The sequence below is a fragment of the Bacillus rossius genome, chromosome 1 (assembly GCF_032445375.1).
Source record: "Bacillus rossius redtenbacheri isolate Brsri chromosome 1, Brsri_v3, whole genome shotgun sequence".
Lineage (NCBI taxonomy): Eukaryota > Metazoa > Arthropoda > Insecta > Phasmatodea > Bacillidae > Bacillus > Bacillus rossius.
Genome location: NC_086330.1, coordinates 361,109,070 through 361,130,694, shown reverse-complemented (window position 1 = coordinate 361,130,694; position 21,625 = coordinate 361,109,070). Strand labels below are relative to the sequence as shown.

The window sequence follows — 21,625 nt, the reverse complement described above, 5'->3', positions numbered from 1 at the left end:
AAATTATTTATAACTTATTTTAAAAGAGCATTTATAAACAGGGTTAGTAGGGACCCCGAAAAATGGTGATATGCAGAAGTTGCGAAAAATGACAAAATGAAGAGTTTAACGCAGAATTTAAAAATTTCGTGGCAACATAAAGTTTGGCATGCAATTAACTTGTTTCCATGAGTTGTAGGATGCAATTCACGAAAACTTCATGCAGTACATCGTATAGAACATAGAAACTAATTAAAATAACAAAACATATAGATATCTCAGATATAGTATGTTTGCTACTACAGTGCCAATCATTTATGAATGCCTCAAACATAATACTCTGCTCTTTGTGCTGTGCTTTCAAAACAAAAAGATAAACATCGTGTATATACATATAATTAGTTGTAAAGCGGAATGGCTATCTTTACATTTATATTTATACCTGGTTTTACATAAATTTGTTTTACTTGCCGAGACACAAATAATTCAATCTTTTTCAAGCGGAGAAAAACTTTGTCCCATGGAAAACTTCCAATAAATAGGACAAATAATATGAAAATAATCTATCTTCTCATTTTTTACATTTTACATTTTCGTAGTTTTAAAGTTTGGGCCAAGAAATAACTGTTAATGGTATCAGAAATCATGTTACCATGTTTTACATATTCTTAGCCACAAACCCTTGGTTTACATTTACTTTGTTATTACAACATCTAGAACAGTACACATTATGTAGGTCCTGACCTGTTTGTGTACTGCTTTATTTAGTTCCAGTACTGCGAACTTCCAGGCACACCTATCAGTAATCACATTTATCCGAACAACAAAACATATTAAAGTTTACGCCAAATACTAGACTATAGAAAATGATTACGGCACTTATACAGTAATAAGCTAATCAATCCATTAAATAGTTAATGATTACAAAGGTATAAAACTACTTTATTAAGTACAAAATAAGTATCAGGGTTAGTATCATGGTTGCTACAGAAATAGAATCTTAGAATTCCCTGACTTTTCCCTGTTTTCCAGAAATTTAAGAGAAAAATTCGCTGACTTTCTTTTGAAGTACATACCATAAATATTAACGTGCATATGATTAAATGTAGTATAAAAATTTCAAAATGAGGTAAAATAAGTTTGTTTTTTTGTGTTATTTTGACAGCAGAATTGTGAATGTGTTTTTTTCCTTCGACATGGCTGGTGAGAGCTCTTCGACCCATATTGCTGAGTTGAATACTTTTGTAGCACAAAGTGCAGTACGCAGAATTTATATTTTTAGCAGAGGGTTTGATATGCTGAAACTGTGGCTCCTTGAGCCAATTCTCCTTAAAAGTAGTTTTCTTCGACATCTCTAAGCTAAAAAAAAGTACATATTAATATTTTCAGGTTAGGTTAAAACATTATTGTTTATGAATTCTTAAACAAAATATAACTACACAAATACAAAAAGTATTACGAATTCACACCTAGCAATATAACGGGCCTACTTAGATTACAATATCAGCATTACAACATGCAATACTCTTACAATGTTAACTAACGATTCTGGGAAAAAACATGTTTAGTTATGCATATTTTTTTATACATAATGTGTCACGCAACAGAAATCACGGATTATAACGGTTGAAAAAAAAAGTAATTAAAAAAAATAGGTAGAAAAAAATGCAAGAACATAATTGCACACAAAAGCCACGTGTTTTCGTATCAGCTTGGTAGTTTTCAAAATGAGAATTGGTATTGCCTCTTTATCAAAATGCACTTTATTATCTTATTATCGCATCAAAAACTAACTTCACCTGAAACAACGCCTTTGAATTCACGTAATAACTTTGATTTCACTTTATTCCACGTGACAATAGCCTTCAAAAGATAAATGACGCCATGCCCGTTTTTTGGTTCATTGCATGGAATGGAACATAATACAAAGTCTCAAGGGCAAATTAAAAAGGAGCAAAACACGAACAAATGAAGGCCTGTATTCGCTAGTGAACAAACGAGTGCTTGGATTGGCCAGAAGTTATGGTGGGTGGTTGTAACAGCCTATTGCAATGGACAATAGTAGACCAAGTAAAAAAAACATTGCAGTTGCCGTGTGCCTTAAGCAACAGCCTTTTAGCGGAGTCGTTCGGTAGCGGTACGAGCGTATCAAAACAAAGCTTTGTTTGAATTATACGCAACTTTAAAATTTCCAGAATTCGTAGAATTTTCCCTGACATTTCCCGGAATTCCCTGACCATTTAAATTTCCCTGACATTTCCCGGTTTTCCAGTCCTGTAGCAACCATGAGTATTCATGTATAGCATATTACATCTACCATTATTAAAATTTGATAATGCAAGCATTGATCACATGCTTGGATTTGGAATTTCCTTGGGGACAATTTTATTTCTATAGCACTTTTAATAAGATGAACTGAATCTAACCAAAATTGATTATACCAATATTATTGTGCCAGATGTGCAGTAGACAGCCAACCAAAAATACGCACAAGTTTTAGCATACAAAATACTGATAGTTCTAGTGAGAGATGGTGATAGTGATCGTAATTTCAGAAGTACCATTCATAAAAATGTAACTATGAAGGAAAATGTTAACCATTAAGACTGATTCGTAATTGTTAATATGTCTGATATACTCATGAAAATTATATTTAGGTGTATGGCAGAAGGATACTGAAAACTTTCAAAAATTTTCATCAAAGTGTGATCTTGTTCATACTTAACTATCCTGCAAACACTAAGCAAAATTAAAAAACTTTAAGATGATGTTCTCATAACAAAGTTTCCATCAATGCTTCTTTTCAATTGGGAGGGGAAGAGAACGCATATTGCCAATGCACAGAATAAATGAAAGTACAAAAGGTTTCATGCTTTAAGATAAATGTGAAATGCTGAATCAAATCCAAATACCGGAAAAAGTGACAGACCATCCATCCTTTGTGCACGCTAATGTTGGAATCAACATTTTATTCCTTATACGAAGCTGAACGAGCAGTGGCTGCAGGTAGATGGGTACCTTAGCGAGCTGACGTACTAGCATGCAGAGACTGTGTCAACTCACGTTTACATTCGCCACCTTGTTGGGGGCCTCCACAGTCTGCTCGCTGTCATCGGAAACACGCTCATCCCCATTGGTTTCGCCGTTCTTCTTGGTCGAGCGCTTGCCGCGCTTGCCTTCAGTCAGAGATGAACCTTGGGCAGCTGGGTTCAGATCTGACAACATTCAAACACACAAGTTTTAAGACACAATCAAATTTAACAAAAATGTGGCATAAAATTTTTTTTTTTAAGCCTTAAATAAGTACACAAATCCTTCACCAAACATCTGACTGAGTGAATTAATTTAGCGCGATGTTAATTTTACTGCTCCAGTCTGGAATACATCTGTTAATTTCAGTTAGTATGAAATCGCCACAGGCAAAAAAAAAAATTCGGGCATGACTCTACGAAGTCTGTTTCAACCCGGTAAACAAGAGATTAACGTGCCAACAGTTAGCCAAACGAGGGAGGAAGAGATGCGCACGCAGCTGACTACGCTATCGGCTGTTGTACAAACATCAGCTATGGCAAGCTAAGTTGTAGCTACGGAGCGTAAGAGACCAAACTTTTTACGTCCGCATGTATGCCGCTGTGCTGTTGTCACATGAAGACCACACACACTAATGTTGGCCGCACTTTAGTTTTAAACAAGTCAATTGCTCGCACAATCATACAAAATAAAGACTATCAAATATTCATATAAGTCTGATGCTGCTGGACGTACTAGCGGGAATATATTTGACATCAGCTATGGGAACAGAAATGAACACATGATACATAGGGAAAAGGTAGTTCAACGAACGGTGCAATGAAAAAAAAAAATCACGGGCCCGACAGGATTGATGTGAACCAAGCGGTGATAACACGAATAAGCACTTTTAATTTTTGAAAAATTTAAAATTTAAATCTCCGAACAATGGTTTTTCACTGCCAACGGAGGATAGTTTGGAAAGTTCGCGGAAAGGTAAGCGAAGTGAGTTGAAGGTAACACCCTGGGTGTTTCATTTCATGACTGAAAATTATTCTGTTAACATACTTTTTTAGCCATTTTCACGCTTGGCATTTTGAACGAAACACGGAACCAGAACTGCTCGTCCAACCAAAACGCATTCTTAAAATTCTTTTCGCGAACCGAAACGGGAACCAGCCACTCACTGGGCGGGTTCTTCAGGATGAAGGTGTTGAGCTTGTGGTTGAACTCGAGCGGGCCGTGGAAGCCGCACGCCTTGCAGCCCTGGCTGATGAGGCCCTTCTTCTGGCTGACCAGCAGGTCCGTCTCCGGGTTGTCGCAGCCGGGGCACAGCACGAACTTACGGATGAAGCCATCCAGCAGGTCCTGCAGCTTGGCGGCGTCGTGCGAGCCGTTCACGATGAAGCGGTCGTTCTTGAAGTCAAACTGCGTCTGCGCGCCCAGCTCGCACCCAAAGTACTTGGTGGGGTCTGGCACGCACGCACGCACACACACAGTCCCACTCAGTGTTGCGAACATGGCACACAACAAGGCTCAAACAACTACAGCTGTGACAAAATGTATACCATTATGGTTTCAATTTTTGCATGTACATACTAGGGAAATTTAAACCTATAAAAATAAGAAACAGCTGGATATTTCATTTTGTGACAAAGTAAAAAATTAATTTGGCCCAGAAATTCAAAGTCTAATTAAATATGTTTTTTTTGTACCAGTAACCTATAACAATGCAAGGAAAAAACATTAGTAAGGCATAATGAAATAATAAAAATTCCTTACATGTCAAATAATTTTTTCCTTTCTTTTCTCAATCTTTTATAAAACTTCAACACACTTATTTTTTTATTGCAACACCATCATTATGACTATTACATCTAAAAGATGATTTAATCAAGATAGTTGTTAATCTCATAACTGCAACAAAATCGTGAGTGAAAATGGTGCTCAAATTCTTGGGGAAAAAAACAAAAATAGAAAAAGTTAATATTTTTTCTAAACCTTAAGAAAATATTTATTTGGCGTCTGAAGTCTATTCACCTTTGGAAGGAGAAAAAAAATCTTATGTACATGATAATTATGTGCTGGACTTCAACCCGCTACTCGCCAAGCGATTATTAGAGCGTGGGCAATGTTTCAGTTGGCATATTTCTTACAACCTACACAAGAGATGGACTTAATTTAAGATGCTTGATAGCACTCGCGTGGCTATTCATCGTCTACAGGACGAGTTTTATAACAACCGATACCAGCATTTTCAATTTAGTTTGTTTTGTTCATCAAAAGACTGATACATATTAAAATGCAAGAACAATATTATTCAAGACATATTTATTGTAAAATGGGTTTGCCATTTTACACATAAATTATAAATGTTTGTGTTAAAATTTATTTTATATATATAAAAAAAGTTGTACACTCTTAAGAAAAAGATAATTTTTTTCTATTTAAATGTCTGTAAATTGATCAGTTACTTATGTCATTAAACAAATCCTTGTGGACAAAAATTCATTATGTTTATCACTGTTCTAAGTTATCTAGTGATATGTGTGACGTTGAAAATTTACAATGAACTGATTAGAAATTAATAAATAAATTAGTCCGGACTTTTTTAAAATATGTTATGAAAGAAACTGTTAGATAATACACCCATGATCATCACAGTAATACAAAAATTTAGTACATTATGTAGACTTATCAACAAAAAGATACGTAAGCAACAAATGAACAATCTTAAAAATGAAAACCTCTCATAGTCTGCCTTATTCAAGATATCTTCACAACTCTTCTGCAATAAGTTTTTTTTATAATCATAGAGGTAACAGAGTAATTGAGGCAAGTGTGTAGAGGTTAAGTCTTGCACTCACATGTGGCAGGCCTGCCGATGGCTTTCGCAACCTCTACCATGTTCACGATAACAGTCTTGATGCCGTTCCCCTTGCCCTCCACCTTGGCAATGAGGCGGGGCATCTTGTAGCGGTAGAAGGCATCGCTGACGTTGCGGTTGACGTTCACGCTCCCCATCTTGTCGGGAAGGAATAGCTAGCGGAGAAGGAGCTCAACACGACGGAACAGGGGACGGGGTGTTGGCAGCAAGGATGACAGAGACGATGACGACAAAAATGTGGCTGACAAAACAAAGTTGCTGTTGCTCTCGGTACAAAATAGTCACGTTTCTCTGAATGGTTGTAGCTTCCGGTGCCGATTACTGGAAAATTTTGATGTCCTGGAAAATAAATGGAACATATTCAACAAGTCATTAAAACTATATGACCACAAAGAACAAAACATTTCCCTGGGCTTAAAACACCACTTAAAATCCTGATAGCCCGAGTTGTTGTTTCGGAACTACTATATCAATTGTGCACATGTGTTTGTCTTTAAGAGAATAAAGAAACTCACTGCACCAAAGTCTGCTCAAGGGCAGTTAGGTTTAATTATACTAAGGTGTTGGTTTGCATAACTTGCCACCCATCAAACAATGGTCTTGATATGTTAAGAAAAACTACTATGATTAACCATTTTATGTGCTTTCTAGATGTAATATATAATCCAGCATGGGCTGTACCTCTGAATAGCAAATAACAAACCCAAATATTATTATAAATTTAATCAAACTATATATATATATATATATATATATATATATATATATATATATATATATATATATACATATATATATAAAGGTAGGTATTTTAGGTACATACTCTGAGGAATTATTGCCTCTCATAGTCTCCCTTATTAAAAGGATTCATCACATGATATCCAGCATTTTTTATAACTACCAACCACTACCGTGCCTGGCTAAGATGACAATTGTCCCTTGCATATACAAATTTTTTTTTGAAAAATATTTTATCTGAGGTAGTGGGATGTAAATTTCTGTTAATGACTGTTAAATTACTCAAAACTTTGAATGGTTACTTTTAAATAAAAGAGTTTGAAATGATTTCTGAAATTTATTCTTCTCCGGGTTAAAAATACTTGACCATCACATGATTTATTGAAAACCACTTGCTCACTTTCACCGTCAGCTACTCACACTCCTGTGCCTTAACAAAAAATGTTGTATAGACTTCATTGTCCAGGTACAAAAAACACTGAAACTACATCCTGGAGGACCCACCAGCCACCATGGGTCCACATTGCACGTTTGGGGGTAATTAAAAGTCTGAAAATGAATAAATGAAGGTTTAAGCTTACTGCAGCATGGCCCCAGCATCCAGACGTGAAATTCTTTGCCCCTTCAATACCATTAAAATTGTTTTCAGCGAGCCCCCAAACGGCGCAACCAAAGCACTTGTACATAACTGCGTACAACCACGCAGAGAAGCGGCAGCTGTGTGAACTTGCAGACCAATCACAATACAGCCCTTACATCCAAGGACACAACAGCAAACAAAATACCAACCCTTGCATCGAAGCATTTCTGCAAATAACAAACATAAAAATCACCAAGTATTCTCTGATTTTCTGGCACCCTGATAATTATACAGTTTCCCATGGCGTGAACACCTGTCTGCTAAATCAACCATACCATCAACATCAAACAGCTGTACATTAAAGAGCAACGTGACCTTAAAAGATTCGCTGGACTGTGAACAACTTAGTTCCAGACTAAGTTCTTGCTTCTTTTTTAAATGCCACCTATCAAGTTATAAACCCAACTCTGAAACTTCTATAACCAATTAGTATGTATGTATGTGTGTGTATGTATGTATGTATGTATGTATGTATGTATGTATGTACTTATGTATGTATGCATGTATCTATGTATGTGTGTGTGTATATATATATATATATATATATATATATATATATATATATATATATAAAACAAAGTTGGGTTAGTTACACCATTTATAACTCAAGAACGGCTGGGCCAATTTTAATGATCTCTGATTTGTTGGATTCGTCTCCACCCCGAATAGCAGAATAACTATTAAAATATTAAAAAAATTCATAGGAAAAAAATAAATAATATATTTGAAAATAAATTCGGTTTGGAACTCCGCCATATTCCGCAGTTGACAGCTCATATCACACAGGTTGGCCATAGACATACAAAGTTACAGACTTATAAACTGCGAGTGTTATTCCTCTATGTCCGCCAAACAATAGCCGTGAAGCTAGTCTAAAGAATAAAGTAGAGTAAGAAAAACTAAAGCTCTTAACTGTTTATAGTCATCATGTTTGGGACAATTGTTTTTACCAATTTTGTGGTTTATTGTTTACTTTTATCATTAAAATTAATAACAGTGAATCACCCAATCACATTACACTACAGCACTACCACAGAAAAAAAATAATAAGATTGACAACACAGAATGTATGAGAAACTCTGAAAATTCCAGTGCCGCTGCCTGTCAGTATATAAGCATTAAGTCACGAAAGTGTACATTTTTTTTTGTTTCATGTTGTCAAAAAAGTCTATTAAGATTACCGGTAGATTTGTTTGTTTTGTGTGAGTGTTATTAATAAATCTTATTATGAGAGTATTATTATTAACAATGCTGCAAAAAAGACGATCTAATCTTTCCCAACAAAGCCGTAATGCAATTAGGCTTCGGAACAGAGCGCTGCGTAAGTATGGCCCGACTTCGTGCTTCTCAAACACAAGAGCGGATTGATTTCATTTCATCTGAATTTTTGCAAATTCGGCTCATCAAAAGACGAGCTCATAAACAAAGTGTTCCCAAACATCATTGCTAACCACAATCATAAAAAATGGTTGAGTGAGCAAGCAATTTTGGCAGCTAAGAACATAGATGTGGATGACAAACTTCCTAATTCAGAATCAAATCGTTGGTACTCTGCATTCATTCAAACGAAGACACAGCCACCAACTATCCAATTGAATTTTTAAACTCCTTAGATGTGCCTAGCTTACCACCGCACAATTTACAACCGAAGGTTGGGCCGGTAGTCATCATGCTTCGAAATCTAAACCAACCAAAACAATGCAACGTGTTTGGTGATAAGAAAACTGATGATCAGTGTGATTCACGCAATGATACTCAAAGGAAAATTCAAAGTTGAGGAAGTTCTCATTACGAGGATTTCGATGATCCCAACCGATATACCCTTTGAGTTTAAACAAATTCAATTTCCGATTAGTCTTGCATTCGCCATTACGATTAACAAATCACAAGGCCAATCCTTAAATGTCTGTGGTCTGATCTGAATATAGAAAATGCATGTTTTTCTCATGGTCAATTGTACGTGGCATGTTCAAGTGTCTGCAAACCACCCGCTTTATTTGTTCTTGCGCCTGATAAAACAAAAATTGTTGTATGCAACAAGGTGCTTCACTTATGAGAATCGAACAGAGTACAACCCATGCAGCAAAATACATAGCTAGTTTGTTATAAATGAAAGATTTTATGGTTTTGTATTTTGACCAACTTCGCTGTGAAAACTTTCAAGATTTCTTTGTTTGTTATATTTATTTTTACAAGTGTGGAACATATCAGTAGTATCGTGCATTAAGTATGCAAAATTACTCAAATTGTAGCAATTAATTACACTTTATGACCTAAACAAGAAACCATGCTCGTGGAAGTACTAAAACTATTGGGTTGAAATTTCTTTCTGGTGCTGACAAAAGTTTCAAATTTATGTTTACATTTTGTCACTGTCTTATTACAAAACTACTGATTTGAATTTAAAAAAAAGTAAAATCACAATGTTGAAATCCTAACTGTTCTCAAAAAGACCTTGGTTCATCTGTATGATATTAGACACTGACTATTTTTTATTTTATTTTTAGAAAACCATACATTGGAAACTAAATAAATTTTTTTATAGTAGAAACTTGTTTAAGAATAAATCCTAAACTAAATGTTTACGAATTAAAGTTATCATTTCTCTAGATAAAAATGAGTTAATTGAGGTAAATTTTGATGCATTTTGTCTTGAATTTTTGTGTTATTTTCCACTTAGGTCCTGGCTTTCATTTCTGTTGCTTTGCGAACTGTCAGATAAAACTCAACAGCACTACACTTGCACGGGGCTGAAAGCAACTCACCTATAACAGATAGGCTCCTGCCTCTTAGTTGAAATCATACACCCTGAGTCCTGGCCACGAACTGGCTCTTGAGCTATGTGAAAACTCCCAGATTTTCCTCTGGATAATGTTGTCTCTGCAACAAACACATGCAGAGTGTAGTTTTTCAAGTGCCATGCAACATCAGCAATGAAACCAACAGCTCTTTATATAATATGCAGGTACCATGGAAATATCCGCGTTACACAGAACACAGTGGCAGTCCTACGGGTGGAGTGATGGGATGACAAGCCTCCCTCCTAAAATTTAAGCAATAAACGTTAACGGCAAAATTAAAAAAAATCCAAGAGGTCAAAACTGCATTAAATTTCCAACTATCCCTCCATCCCACCCCCCCCCCCAAAAAAAAAAACCTCCAGCCAACCACATCCCCTCCACTTCAAATCGCCCCTACAGAAAATTTGTGTCTGTGTCTGCTACTTATGCAGAAACACACAAAAAAATTCCCCAGAAAGAAACTGAGTGCTCTCGGATTCACATCCTGATATGACAATTTTAATTGGTTGTTAAAAACCAAACACAACAAAATCGAAGACAGTGATTTTCCAATTACTACATGTTAAAATTTTTTTTGTTAGCATATTAGATACCTAAGAAAAAAATAGAATACTTTCATGACTGTAAAAAAATAATTTTGCTCAAGAACTGCTCATCAACTTGTAATTCAAACATGTTTTAGATAGTAACCCCTAGGATTAATTATCTTTATTTTTTGGTGATATCTTAAACAGTTTCCATAGATAAGATGATAATTTATATCAAAATCTAATAGCAAGTATCATTACTTCAAATGGAAGTGCAGAATGGGAGAGAGTAGTAGCATTATAAAGAACATGGAAGCTGTTTACTAAAGTGGAAACAGTCATTAACAATAAATTAATGAATGGATGAAACAATTGAGTAATTTTTACTAATGGATTTGATGATTATGAACGGGTCAAGCATATTCACCATTTCTAAGCACTGAAAAAAAAAGTACAACTAATACTAATGAATGAACATTATTTCCATCTAATCAAGGCACACAATTCTATATTTAAACTTTTTAACAGAAAATAGTAAATAACCTCTAATCACTAATATAAAACATTTAGAATTTGTGGAAAAAAGTATATCAATAGGAACTTTATATATATATATATATTTCAAAATAATTCTCAAAAAGCAATTAAAGACACTATGAAAGGGTCACTTCCACATACAACAAATTATGAAACTAAAAACTTTAGATCATTTAGATTTAACATCTAGGTTTGATCTCACCCTCATTAAAATAATATAAGCACAAAAAAATACAAAACAATGTGAGGAAGAAAGATAAAAAGACAGGGGTCAGGGTCGGGGAAAAAAATACAAGGACTTACACCATTCTCTTGTAGGATTGATCAATTACATTTAGAGGGTAATAATGTTCACAGGCTTTCACGACCATTGTCTGAAGTATGTACCTTGGCTTCTGGGTTGTAGCCGGGTCCTTGGCGAATAATTCACCAAAGTTTTGGTTGACATTGCAGTCGCCATCATCAGGTAACTCCTCCCTGATGATGGCGACTGCAATGTCAACCAAAACTTCGGTGAATTATTCGACAAGGACACGGCTACAACCCAGAAGCCAAGCTAAATCTTTACATTTAGAGGGCTTGCAAATGCCTATCACAATGTTCACTAGAGCCTTTTATTAAACAAACTTCAGGTAAAATTAAAGTAATTATATGTATAAAATGCACTCAAATTTAAATGACCACAACCCAATTATTCTTTGCCAATAAATATTAATTTTTATCTTAACAAAAAACAGGCATTCCCTTTACTGATCACTAACACAAATCAGATTTAATCACAAAAATTAACAAAGTTCTCTTAGCATTGATGAGTGTCATTACTAACATACTCTACCAAATTACCTCTCATAGTCTGCCTTATTAAAGATATCATCACAAGATATCTGGAATTTTTTTATAATCACAGAGGTAAAATTGCCTTGTAAATATTAAGAGCAATGCCAAGAAGTCCTACAGTAGAACTTATAACTATACAATACTTCTCTATGAGGAATAAATGTAGATCTAGGTGCATAATACAGTAAGAATTAGAGCTGTTTTGACAAATATAATGAATCATCCATATAGTACTGGTTATTTGATACTATCAATGATGTCTGAATCAAATACATTATTGGTACCTTTGATAGTATCAATGCAACCAATAATAATTCTCATTAATTCTTTTTATTTGTTCTCAAACTAGTGAACTTGCTTACACGTAAGTTTTTCTTTACTAGTCCATAATCAAAACCAAGAACTCCCAGTATGCCAGTGGGCATCAATCGATGCCTCAAACAATTCTTTCAAGGAACAAAGATACCACTTACATTATGGTTGCTATTAATTTTATTATCAACAGTTCTGACATTACTGATGTTAATGGGGTCATTAAATGTTATCAGTTTTATCACCATTTGAACTGACATTTTCCATTCACATACATGTAATTCCACAGTGGCTGATAGTGTTTTGATAATATTGTTTATATAATGGGGTTGTCATTTTTGTATAGTTCTTTCTTAAACAAATGTCCATTCTATGAAAAATTTAGAATAAAAAAATTATTGAGATAATCTATTCCTGGTTAATCAGGACCACAGAAAAAACATGCCACTAGGGAGTGTATAATGAAGAACAATGTGCCCTTAAAACAATGTTGATGCTATTAGGCTATTGCGTAAGAAATCTGTGCTCACTAGTCAAAAGGGATAAGATATGTTAAGGAGAATTTGGCCCTTTCATCTTTAATTTTTTTCCAATTTTTTACTAGAATTCTAACTTAAACTATTTATCTCAATTTCTGGCATGTCAAGGCATAAATTCTATCGCCCAGATCTTCTATACCTTGTTGTAACCACATAATTAGTAACAGTCTCTAGCCTGTTAGCACGAGGAAGTAACTTATTTTATCAATATAATCACTCGTTGACTTCAACAATTAGCCAAAGCTAAGTCATATGCCATATCAAACCAAAAATTTGAGTACTGAAGCTTACTGTAAGCAGTATCTAAATATTCAAAATTGCAAGATGGAGATGCCTAACAAAGTGCTTTTATCAACCTTTGTAGTCTTTTATCCAGACACCCCCCTCCCCCCAGAAGAATTTCAGTATGTGCCAATGTCAATAGTACAAAAAACAAGTTAAGGATGATCAATCTCATATTCTTACTTTCTGGTTTAAATTATATATATTTACACACCAACAAAACCAACATTATGAATAATTGAGCACCCCATTAATAAGAGCACCAAGGCAAGATAAGCTATGCATTAGAAAAAGAAACAGGCTTTTAACCATACATGATTTTAGAAAGTAAATTGCAAGTAAACTGATATGCACTTCTACACCCTCTCAATAAAAAAAAAAGCTGAGATTAATTAAAAACTCCTCGACCGCATTTTTTCGCCCTTTAAAGTTAAGTCCAAACTGCACCTAGAATGCTCTAGATCATGGTTTCCCAACAGTGGTACGCATACCACTGATGGTACATGGCAACGTTGCAGGTGATAAGACGATCAAATGCTGTCAAGTTCCATTGACCCTGATATTAAAAAGTTTGATGTTGGACAAACAGCAACTTGTTCCCCACTAAAAATAGCAGTTTTCTATGCATCTTGATTTTTGGACTAAATTTGAAATGATTGTCTAAAATTTTTTTTTGTAATGTTCAATTTAAATTAATGTCTATAATTGTCTGTTTTCAGAGCTATGCGTTATAAATAATGTTTTGCAATAGACATTTTATTCTTTACTAAATTAAAAAAAAAATGTATCCATAGCTTATATACTAAAGTATAAAACTAATTTTAAGTAGTCCTAGTGCCTAGTGGTACACCAACGTTTCTAAAAATGTAAAATGCTACGCAATTGCTAAAAAAAAAAAAAAGTCGGGAACCTCTGCTCTAGACACCACAAAAATGCTCGGAGCAGTAAGAACTAGATGTCCAGGGTCTTATCAGAGAGATAACCCACACGGGACGACTGACTGACTGACTGACTGCGCGCGCCTCAGCTACGAGAACGCGGAGGTATTCCGTGACGCAATCAAATGCACACACGGCACGAAACAGCACGCAATGTGTGCTACGCCCAACCAAACAAAAATTTTTTTACCAGTAATACCATAATATGTACTCAGTAGGATGATTTCGCGGAAACACTGTTTGTAGCGTTAAAGAGTCGTGTGTAGAGAACAAGGTGTTCTGAACCACTGTACAAAAAAAAACACCCTACATCAGTGCAAAGGTACCAAAAATCGATGGAAAATGATATCTCAAGGGAAATTGGGTTCCGGAACCACGTAGTGCAAGTCCACACGAACAAAAAAGCCTACTCGTTCGAGAAGAAGGATTTGAGGAAGATCGCCCCTCACCTGTGCCGGGAAGCACCATATGTTTGACGGAGGATAGGGGGTGCGCCGCCCGCTGTCAGTCCTTGGTTCAGACCTGCTGCTGCGCCACCGGGAACAGAAACAGCCCAGTCAGAGAATAGACCAGGGGCGGGCAACAGAGGGGCGTGGGGGGACGGGACCCTCGAGGCAGCTCACCCGAGAGACACAACACCACCACCACAGGCGAGCAGGAACAGAAGCCGCCCCTTGCCGCGACCCGCGCCGGAGATGCACTGGCGGGCCGGGGGTGGCTCCTGGGGCCCGGGGGTCGATCGACGGCGGAGCGGGGCGCACGCGCGGGGCTGCAGCGCGGCCGGGTTCGACCTCTCGCTGCCGACCGACCGCGGGGCTTTGTCGGCGGGTTGGCACACGTCACGGCCACAATCCACCGTGTTTTACGAATATCCTGTGACGGTGTTTTTTTTTTACTCGTTTTGTGTCGTGCCCACCTCAAGTCTCAAGACTCGGTGGGCATGTAAAAAAAATTAAATAAATAAATACAAATAATTAACTTCTTTCATTCCAACCCGAGCAATAGCATTCAGCATTACACCGTGTCCCTACAATAATATGAATACATTCATTGAGCGTACACAAAATTTCAGGGGTAGAACCTCTGTTTTCTTTGAATGTATTTCCTTTTGTCGGTTGGATTTCCGAGGGTAATGGAATATGCATCATAGCATTTGCATCATGGAGTGACCGGGGAAACAAGGAAAACTGAAATCAGGTGACGTAACATTTTGCACCTATTTGAAATTTTGCGGCACGGGCAGTTTAACCATAAATTTGTAAAACGATTTTAAAAAATTTTTTAAGAGAAAAGTACTAACTTTAATTGCCGTAACGTTGGTACTGGACATATCCTCTGCCGTCTATTGATGTCACGCACGTAAAAGTTCTCAATTTCTACTGTCTAGACTCTCATGTCTTATTCCTAACACGGGCTTCTCGTTGTGAGGCTACCACGAACACAAGCGAAATTACTAATATTACTAAGGCCGAGATTATAAACTACGCAATAGCGCAAGGACGCTACTAACGCAAGAAAACCAAGGCCGTGTAATTGTATAACCGCACCGTCAACCCCACAACTTTGATCTCTAAAACTGTAGAAAAATAATTTCTTCCTCGGACTTGTGATGATAAATGTTGTGAAAACGTAATGGATGCGTTAAAAATATAATCTTAGGCGGTTATTCACATTACATCTGCTTCTTTAAAAGTACTTTGAACACTTCGTTTTAAATATAGAGGGCGGAAACGCAAGCTAAACGCAGGAAGTTGAAAAGTTGTCCGATGATTGCGTTGTTCAAAACTCGTAGCTTAAACAGACACAGATACGTAGCCATACCAGCACTGGTACTTTGCATGGTATCACGGGTCTGCTATTTCAACAAATACATAGTGAACTGATTTATGGACCTTTTCAGAACATTTAACAAAATTTTCCTACAATATATTTTTTTTTAAATCAAATGGTAGTGAGTAAAAGTCTACACATGACTAAAAACTTAAGTGAGGCGTAAAGAGAAAATATGCCAGCAGAATGCAATATAACGTATATTTAAAGTTTCGTGACTTCAGCACCTTAGCTGCTAATTAAAGGGATTATTTTTGACTTTCGTGACCAGTCCTTTAGTTTCGTTACTTTTCCATGAACTACAGATATCCTGTTTCATGACTGGCTGCACCGCGCACAAACAAGACGAACATCCACATAAATTAAACATGAAAAATGCTACAAGTGAGCTGCAAGACCTAACCACGTCTTACGGCATTATTTCTTGTTACACTTGTAATGCAAATTTGGTAAACGCAAATAACTTCGCTTGTATTTTTCCCATTTTGGAAATATTTTTCTTGGTGCATATCTGGAATCAGCAACGTGGACGGACGAGGACGAGCGACGACACGCCACGACGCACTAAGTCACGGTTCGAGGGGCACCGAGCACGGCGGCTCAACCATGCCCCCTCCCCCCCATAATAACTCAGAAGGGGGGGGGGGGGGTGGGGGACAGGAAGCCACGTCACACTCGCCAAGGACACGGGGTGGAGGGAACCGGCAGCGCGATGGCCGCATTCCTACACCGCGCCGCCACACACACTACCTCCAGGAGTGTAGCCGCAACGGGGTCGTTACCACAACGCCGAACGTACAATAACGCCGAAATACCACAAAGCCCAACGTACAATAACGCCGAATGCCAAATTGACAGCAACGCCGAAATACAGTAACGCCGAAAAATGTAGCCTAACCTAACCTGGCAGTCCTGCAATGACTTTTTTCGGCGTTAACGCCGAAATACATTAACGCCGAAAAAAGTCATTACAGGACTGCCAAGTTAGGTTAGGCTACATTTTTCGGCGTTACTGTATTTCGGCGTTGTGGTACACAGCAGTTTTATAGCTGTCGGCGTTGTAGTCAATTTGGCAATCGGCGTTATTGTACGTTCGGCGTTGCGGTATTTCGGCGTTGTAGTGTGTGCCCGCCGCAACGCACAAACACACTACTTCAAACACGCACGCTATGTAGAATCTTACACTTCGTCAGTTTCAAGTTGTGTTAAGGTGGCCCGCCTGGTACTAAGGGCGACACCGGCTGGCGCATCACATACATCTTCACCTCTACACACCGGGCCATCGAACTTGCGAGCAGAATTCGCGTCGGAAACGTGCCTCTATGGAACGTTAGGCGGTAATTTACGTGTAGAATTTTTAATACTTACAAACGTCCATTAAATTATATGATTTCACCTCTTTCACTGCTCAACATAAAACGAAACTTTGGCGGCCAAATGCTTTCTCGCGCCGTTATGTTGGTTATCCAATTTTCTAGTAATTACTGTTATTTGAGGTATTTTCCCTATAAATTTATCACAACTCTCTTGCATTTTGTGTTCCGTCTCAAATTTTCTGAACCAATATTTACTGTACATTAGATGATAGCGGTGAAAAGTAACGCAAGTTTTTATTATCACTATCATTTCTGTAACCTTTTACAGCTCGAAAATAACGTTTAGTAGGCATCTTGTGACAAATGTGTGGGCCAACAAATGCTAAAAGTATTGGACTAATTTACTGAAAATATCAAATGGTAGTAGTGACAGAAAACCAAACAACCAACTATGGGTTGTGATAATCCTAAATAACGATTTTTCTAATTTATATGATGGACCAATAATTCAAGCCCCTAGGTGACCCAACGAAGACAGATTCAGAGTTTATTTTATAATTCTTTATGATTAATTCATGTTGACAGTTTGGTCTTGCGGCCATTTTATTTTACTCGGGTTATGTCTCGTCGATAGCCACATGGTGAAGTGTGAATAAATCAGAATTTAACACTGACGGACTGAACGCATGGAATTCCACATTATTTCACAGGCGTACGGCAACTTCACGTTTTCTACTAGCAAACACTACTGGGTATATCCCGTTGCGTTGTTCATTCAACTCCGCTAACCCCCCCCCCCCTCCCACCCCATTTTCTATCACCAAATACTTCGGAAGACGATCGACAATCACAGCACGATCACCCAGTTATGAGAACCACAGTTGCGTTGCTGATTTAATCACCGTGCAGTTGTCTAGGGTTACTTACTGCATTGGGAGTCAGTCTGGCAAGGGTCCGGCCTTGTCGGGGCCATATTTGTGTTTGCGAGATAAGTGCGACGCTCACTGATGCTTCCAGCGGGATATCGCCTCTAAGCCCAAGGCCCTGAAGGCCCTGCACTGGCGCGCAGTCTTCTGGTCGTGCAAAGGACAACTATGGTATTCGAGTGGTAACCACAACATCATGTGGCAGAGAAATGGAGATACAGTTGTAATGCAAGTCCCTCGAGAGCTTTGAAAAAATATGCACCAGGTGTTTCATACCTCAATGCGGAAACAGAACTACTGATCCGACCTCGGCGTATTCTTCGATGGTTTTCGTACACAGACCCCACCCGGATATTCCTAAATCTCGGCACACCGTATGTGCCCAGGTTGTTAAGGACTGATCATCATAATATATATTTTTAAAGTATGCACGACGCAAAAAAATGGAGGGGAGGCTGTACAGGCCAATATTTAATCAATAGTGGCATTCCTTTTTTTCCCCCTCTAGGCTACGACGCTTATAAAGACGTCGCCGTCATCTTCTAAAAGATGATCGAAAAAAAAAATTCACGATGTAGCGGTGAATATATTGTATACTTCTGCATAACTTAATGGGGATGGAATTTGCTAGTTGCGAAGAACAGCTTTGTTGGAAGTTTTGCAGCAAACCCTAGTTTACTTGACCACGTAGATAATGTTTATTATTTTTAACTAGACAATAATATAACAAATCGTCTTCAAAAAATTTATAAACACAGTATCTTAAAATAGAACTAATTAATAATGCTCACCATTTTCATATCCCAACAGTGACAGGCTGTTATCACTAAAATAATTTGTCGCTGCATTTGACTACGAACATTGACGTGTGTGGAAAATCACAATCACTCCGGAAGTTGTTCTCAAACAATTATCGGTCCGCTCTACTCGCACTTCCACCGGGCACTGATAACGGTACCGCTAAGTGAGACACACACAGCACCAAGCTACCGTTCGACACGGTCCGAGGTCAATGCAGTTCTTTACGGACTTTCAAGCACCCAAGATTGTTTTCTTTGTCTTCAGACGCATTACCGCTAAGCGGTAGGCCAAATAACTTGTTAATTTTGCACTGTCGTTTAGGGATAGAAATTTTCCTTGAAAAATACAGCGGCCACATTTCTTTAAATATACTGCAAATTAACAAAAAAAAAATAGATTAGCGGATGTTTGTATGATATTTAATATTCAGGTGTTAATAAACGTGACGAGCAGTCACATCAAAACCGTTAACTTCAGACATCTTCGTTATAATGGAATGCACTTTTAAACATTATTTCATAGAATGCAGGCCCGAATTCCTCCGTTATTTCTAGATTTTCAGGACAAAAAAACTTAAGAATTCACTCATTTAAACAAAAGTTATTTCATACAAATTTGCACACAAAAATACAAAATATTCAACCCATTTAAAGCTAAAATGGTAGTGTTATTTGACTTTTTTTTTAATCAATACTGATTCTTTATATACTTAAAAAAAATTAATGCCACCCAACAGCTGCAGACAATGAAAATTATTTTTGCAGTGGGAGTATTTTATAGTCCTAGAGAAACGAGTTTAACGGACAGATTAAAACGCACAACTTAAATAAGCGTTTTCCCTGACAAAACGTTTTCCCCGTGACTTTTCTAGGTTTTCAAAGCCTGCAGCAAACAATTTTGTTTTCGTATTTTATCTTCATTAAGAGCTATTCGTGTAAATGTATCGCAATAGCTCTTTGGCATTTTTTGTTTGGTCACAAATTTTATCAAAGTATATTTACTGAACGTTACTTGTGAGGAGTAAAGTGTCACGCAAGGGATCATATTAACATTTGCACGACCTTATTACCGCTTAGAAAATATTCGGTAACAAACACAACATGCAAGAGAGCTATCGCGACAAATTTACAATCGAAGTCGTCCCGTTATGGAAATGATAAAATGAAGTAAGTAACCAACATGGCGGGCGAGTGAGAGGGACAGAAGCCATGCACGCGTGTTACCGCTGGGTAGCCGCCCTGCTTTGTTAGCTCTTCCTGTCCATTGTACCGCGCCGCTTGCTGTGGGCCAACGACTCTGTCCACGCGACAGTCAAGGCCTCTGGAAATGTCCACGCCAATATGCGGGTCCTCACACACACACACACACACACACCGATTCGCAGTCTCAACACGCGATCGAGGACAGCTTTCATGTCCATAATGATTAAAAAATGACGATTTAAGGGAATACGTGCATCGAACTACTCTCCTTTAGCTCTCCATCAACGTGACATGACGACGTGTACCAGGACATGTTCACGTTAATATGTGCGAATTATAGGCAGGGATGCGAACGCGTGGATGAAACCAAGATCTTACTAATTGAGTTTAAATCATCTCCACGGCGCAAAAAAAATATATCTTGATTTAACTTATTCTGAGCCTGTAAAAAAGAACTACTGCAACAATGTCGCAAATAGCTCATTAAAAAAAAAACACCTTTTTTTCAGTTTTTTTTAGAAAACGTAATTTTGAAAAATTAAGATATTAAAAAAAAAAAAATCACACACACACAGGAGTGCATGATCGTCAAGCGTGTTAGAAGTGAAGTTTCACAGATAAAGGTACATGAGAATGTGTGCAAGTATGCGAACGCGTATGTATGCAAGTGCGCACTTCAAACCGATTCAGCCCTTCGCGCTCTTCCCCACCCCTTTCCAAAAAAATGAATCAGCCACCAATAACCACCATTTATACTTTGTTATCCCCTGAAGTCAGACGCTCTGCAGACACGGACCGTGACGCCCCGGTGTCAACGACCCGCGTCACGGGACAAGTTCTCCTTCGCGCGGGCCGGGAACTCTCACTTTCTCCGGCGCCGGCCCGCGCGGCCGGCCATAGTTCACCCAGCACCGTCTTTTGTCTGTCCGGTCCCCTGCAGCGCCGCCGTTTACTGCCTTGGGGTGGACCCTTCAGCACGCCACGGGGGAGCGCCGAGACTAAGAGCCCAGTTTTGTTGGGTAGTTTCGGGCCCACCGGCCAGACAGCAGCTTTCATAACACATTAATAACATAGCTACATTGATTGTGACAAGCAATGCGTAAGTAATTATCAAACAAACCAGTGTAAATTCACTTTATATCATGAGGCGTGACATACCAGAAATTTATTTCGCCTACTTCTTTATATAGAACATTCTTTTTTCATTATACAACAGCAATGTTTTTGGCAGTATAAATTTATTTTACTACGCAATTAGTCAAGCAGTTAAATCTTTGGATTTGAGCCTCTAGCTTGAGTTTTTTTTTACTAGTAGTCATGGGCCCGCCAACAGATAGCGTTCGTTAAATGTAAATACGGTTTCAGTTTCCACTGCGAGATGCGCACTTCATCATCTTCCTCCTTGTTTTATGGGGAATGAAAAAAAAAAACTGCGAGCGCGCAACACGCCCAGGAATTTTTAACAAGTTCATTTACAACGCGCATGCGCTTTACTGCCGATCGCGTGCGGCGGCATGAACTCGT

The 21,625-nt window shown here is 37.8% G+C and overlaps 1 protein-coding gene across 8 annotated transcripts in view; it reads right to left on the bottom strand.

Annotated features, from left to right (window-relative positions):
• The window catches only part of LOC134528303 (eukaryotic translation initiation factor 5), a 69,703-nt gene that overhangs the window by 17,391 nt on the left and 30,687 nt on the right, over positions 1–21,625 (bottom strand). Inside the window, exons 1-7 of one of the 8 annotated variants that reach the window (XM_063361815.1) lie at positions 15,327–16,421; positions 14,650–14,899; positions 14,476–14,554; positions 10,019–10,133; positions 5,856–6,214; positions 4,176–4,460; positions 3,043–3,194 (exon numbers count right to left, since the gene is read on the bottom strand). In XM_063361815.1, the coding sequence (XP_063217885.1) occupies positions 3,043–3,194; positions 4,176–4,460; positions 5,856–6,012 (594 nt within the window). In that variant the 5' untranslated portion in view covers positions 6,013–6,214; positions 10,019–10,133; positions 14,476–14,554; positions 14,650–14,899; positions 15,327–16,421. Of the gene's footprint in view, positions 1–3,042; positions 3,195–4,175; positions 4,461–5,855; positions 6,215–10,018; positions 10,134–14,475; positions 14,555–14,649; positions 14,900–15,326; positions 16,440–18,889; positions 19,108–21,625 lie in introns of those variants that run through there. The other 7 variants (XM_063361811.1, XM_063361810.1, XM_063361809.1 and 4 more) reach the window with 7 other exon arrangements.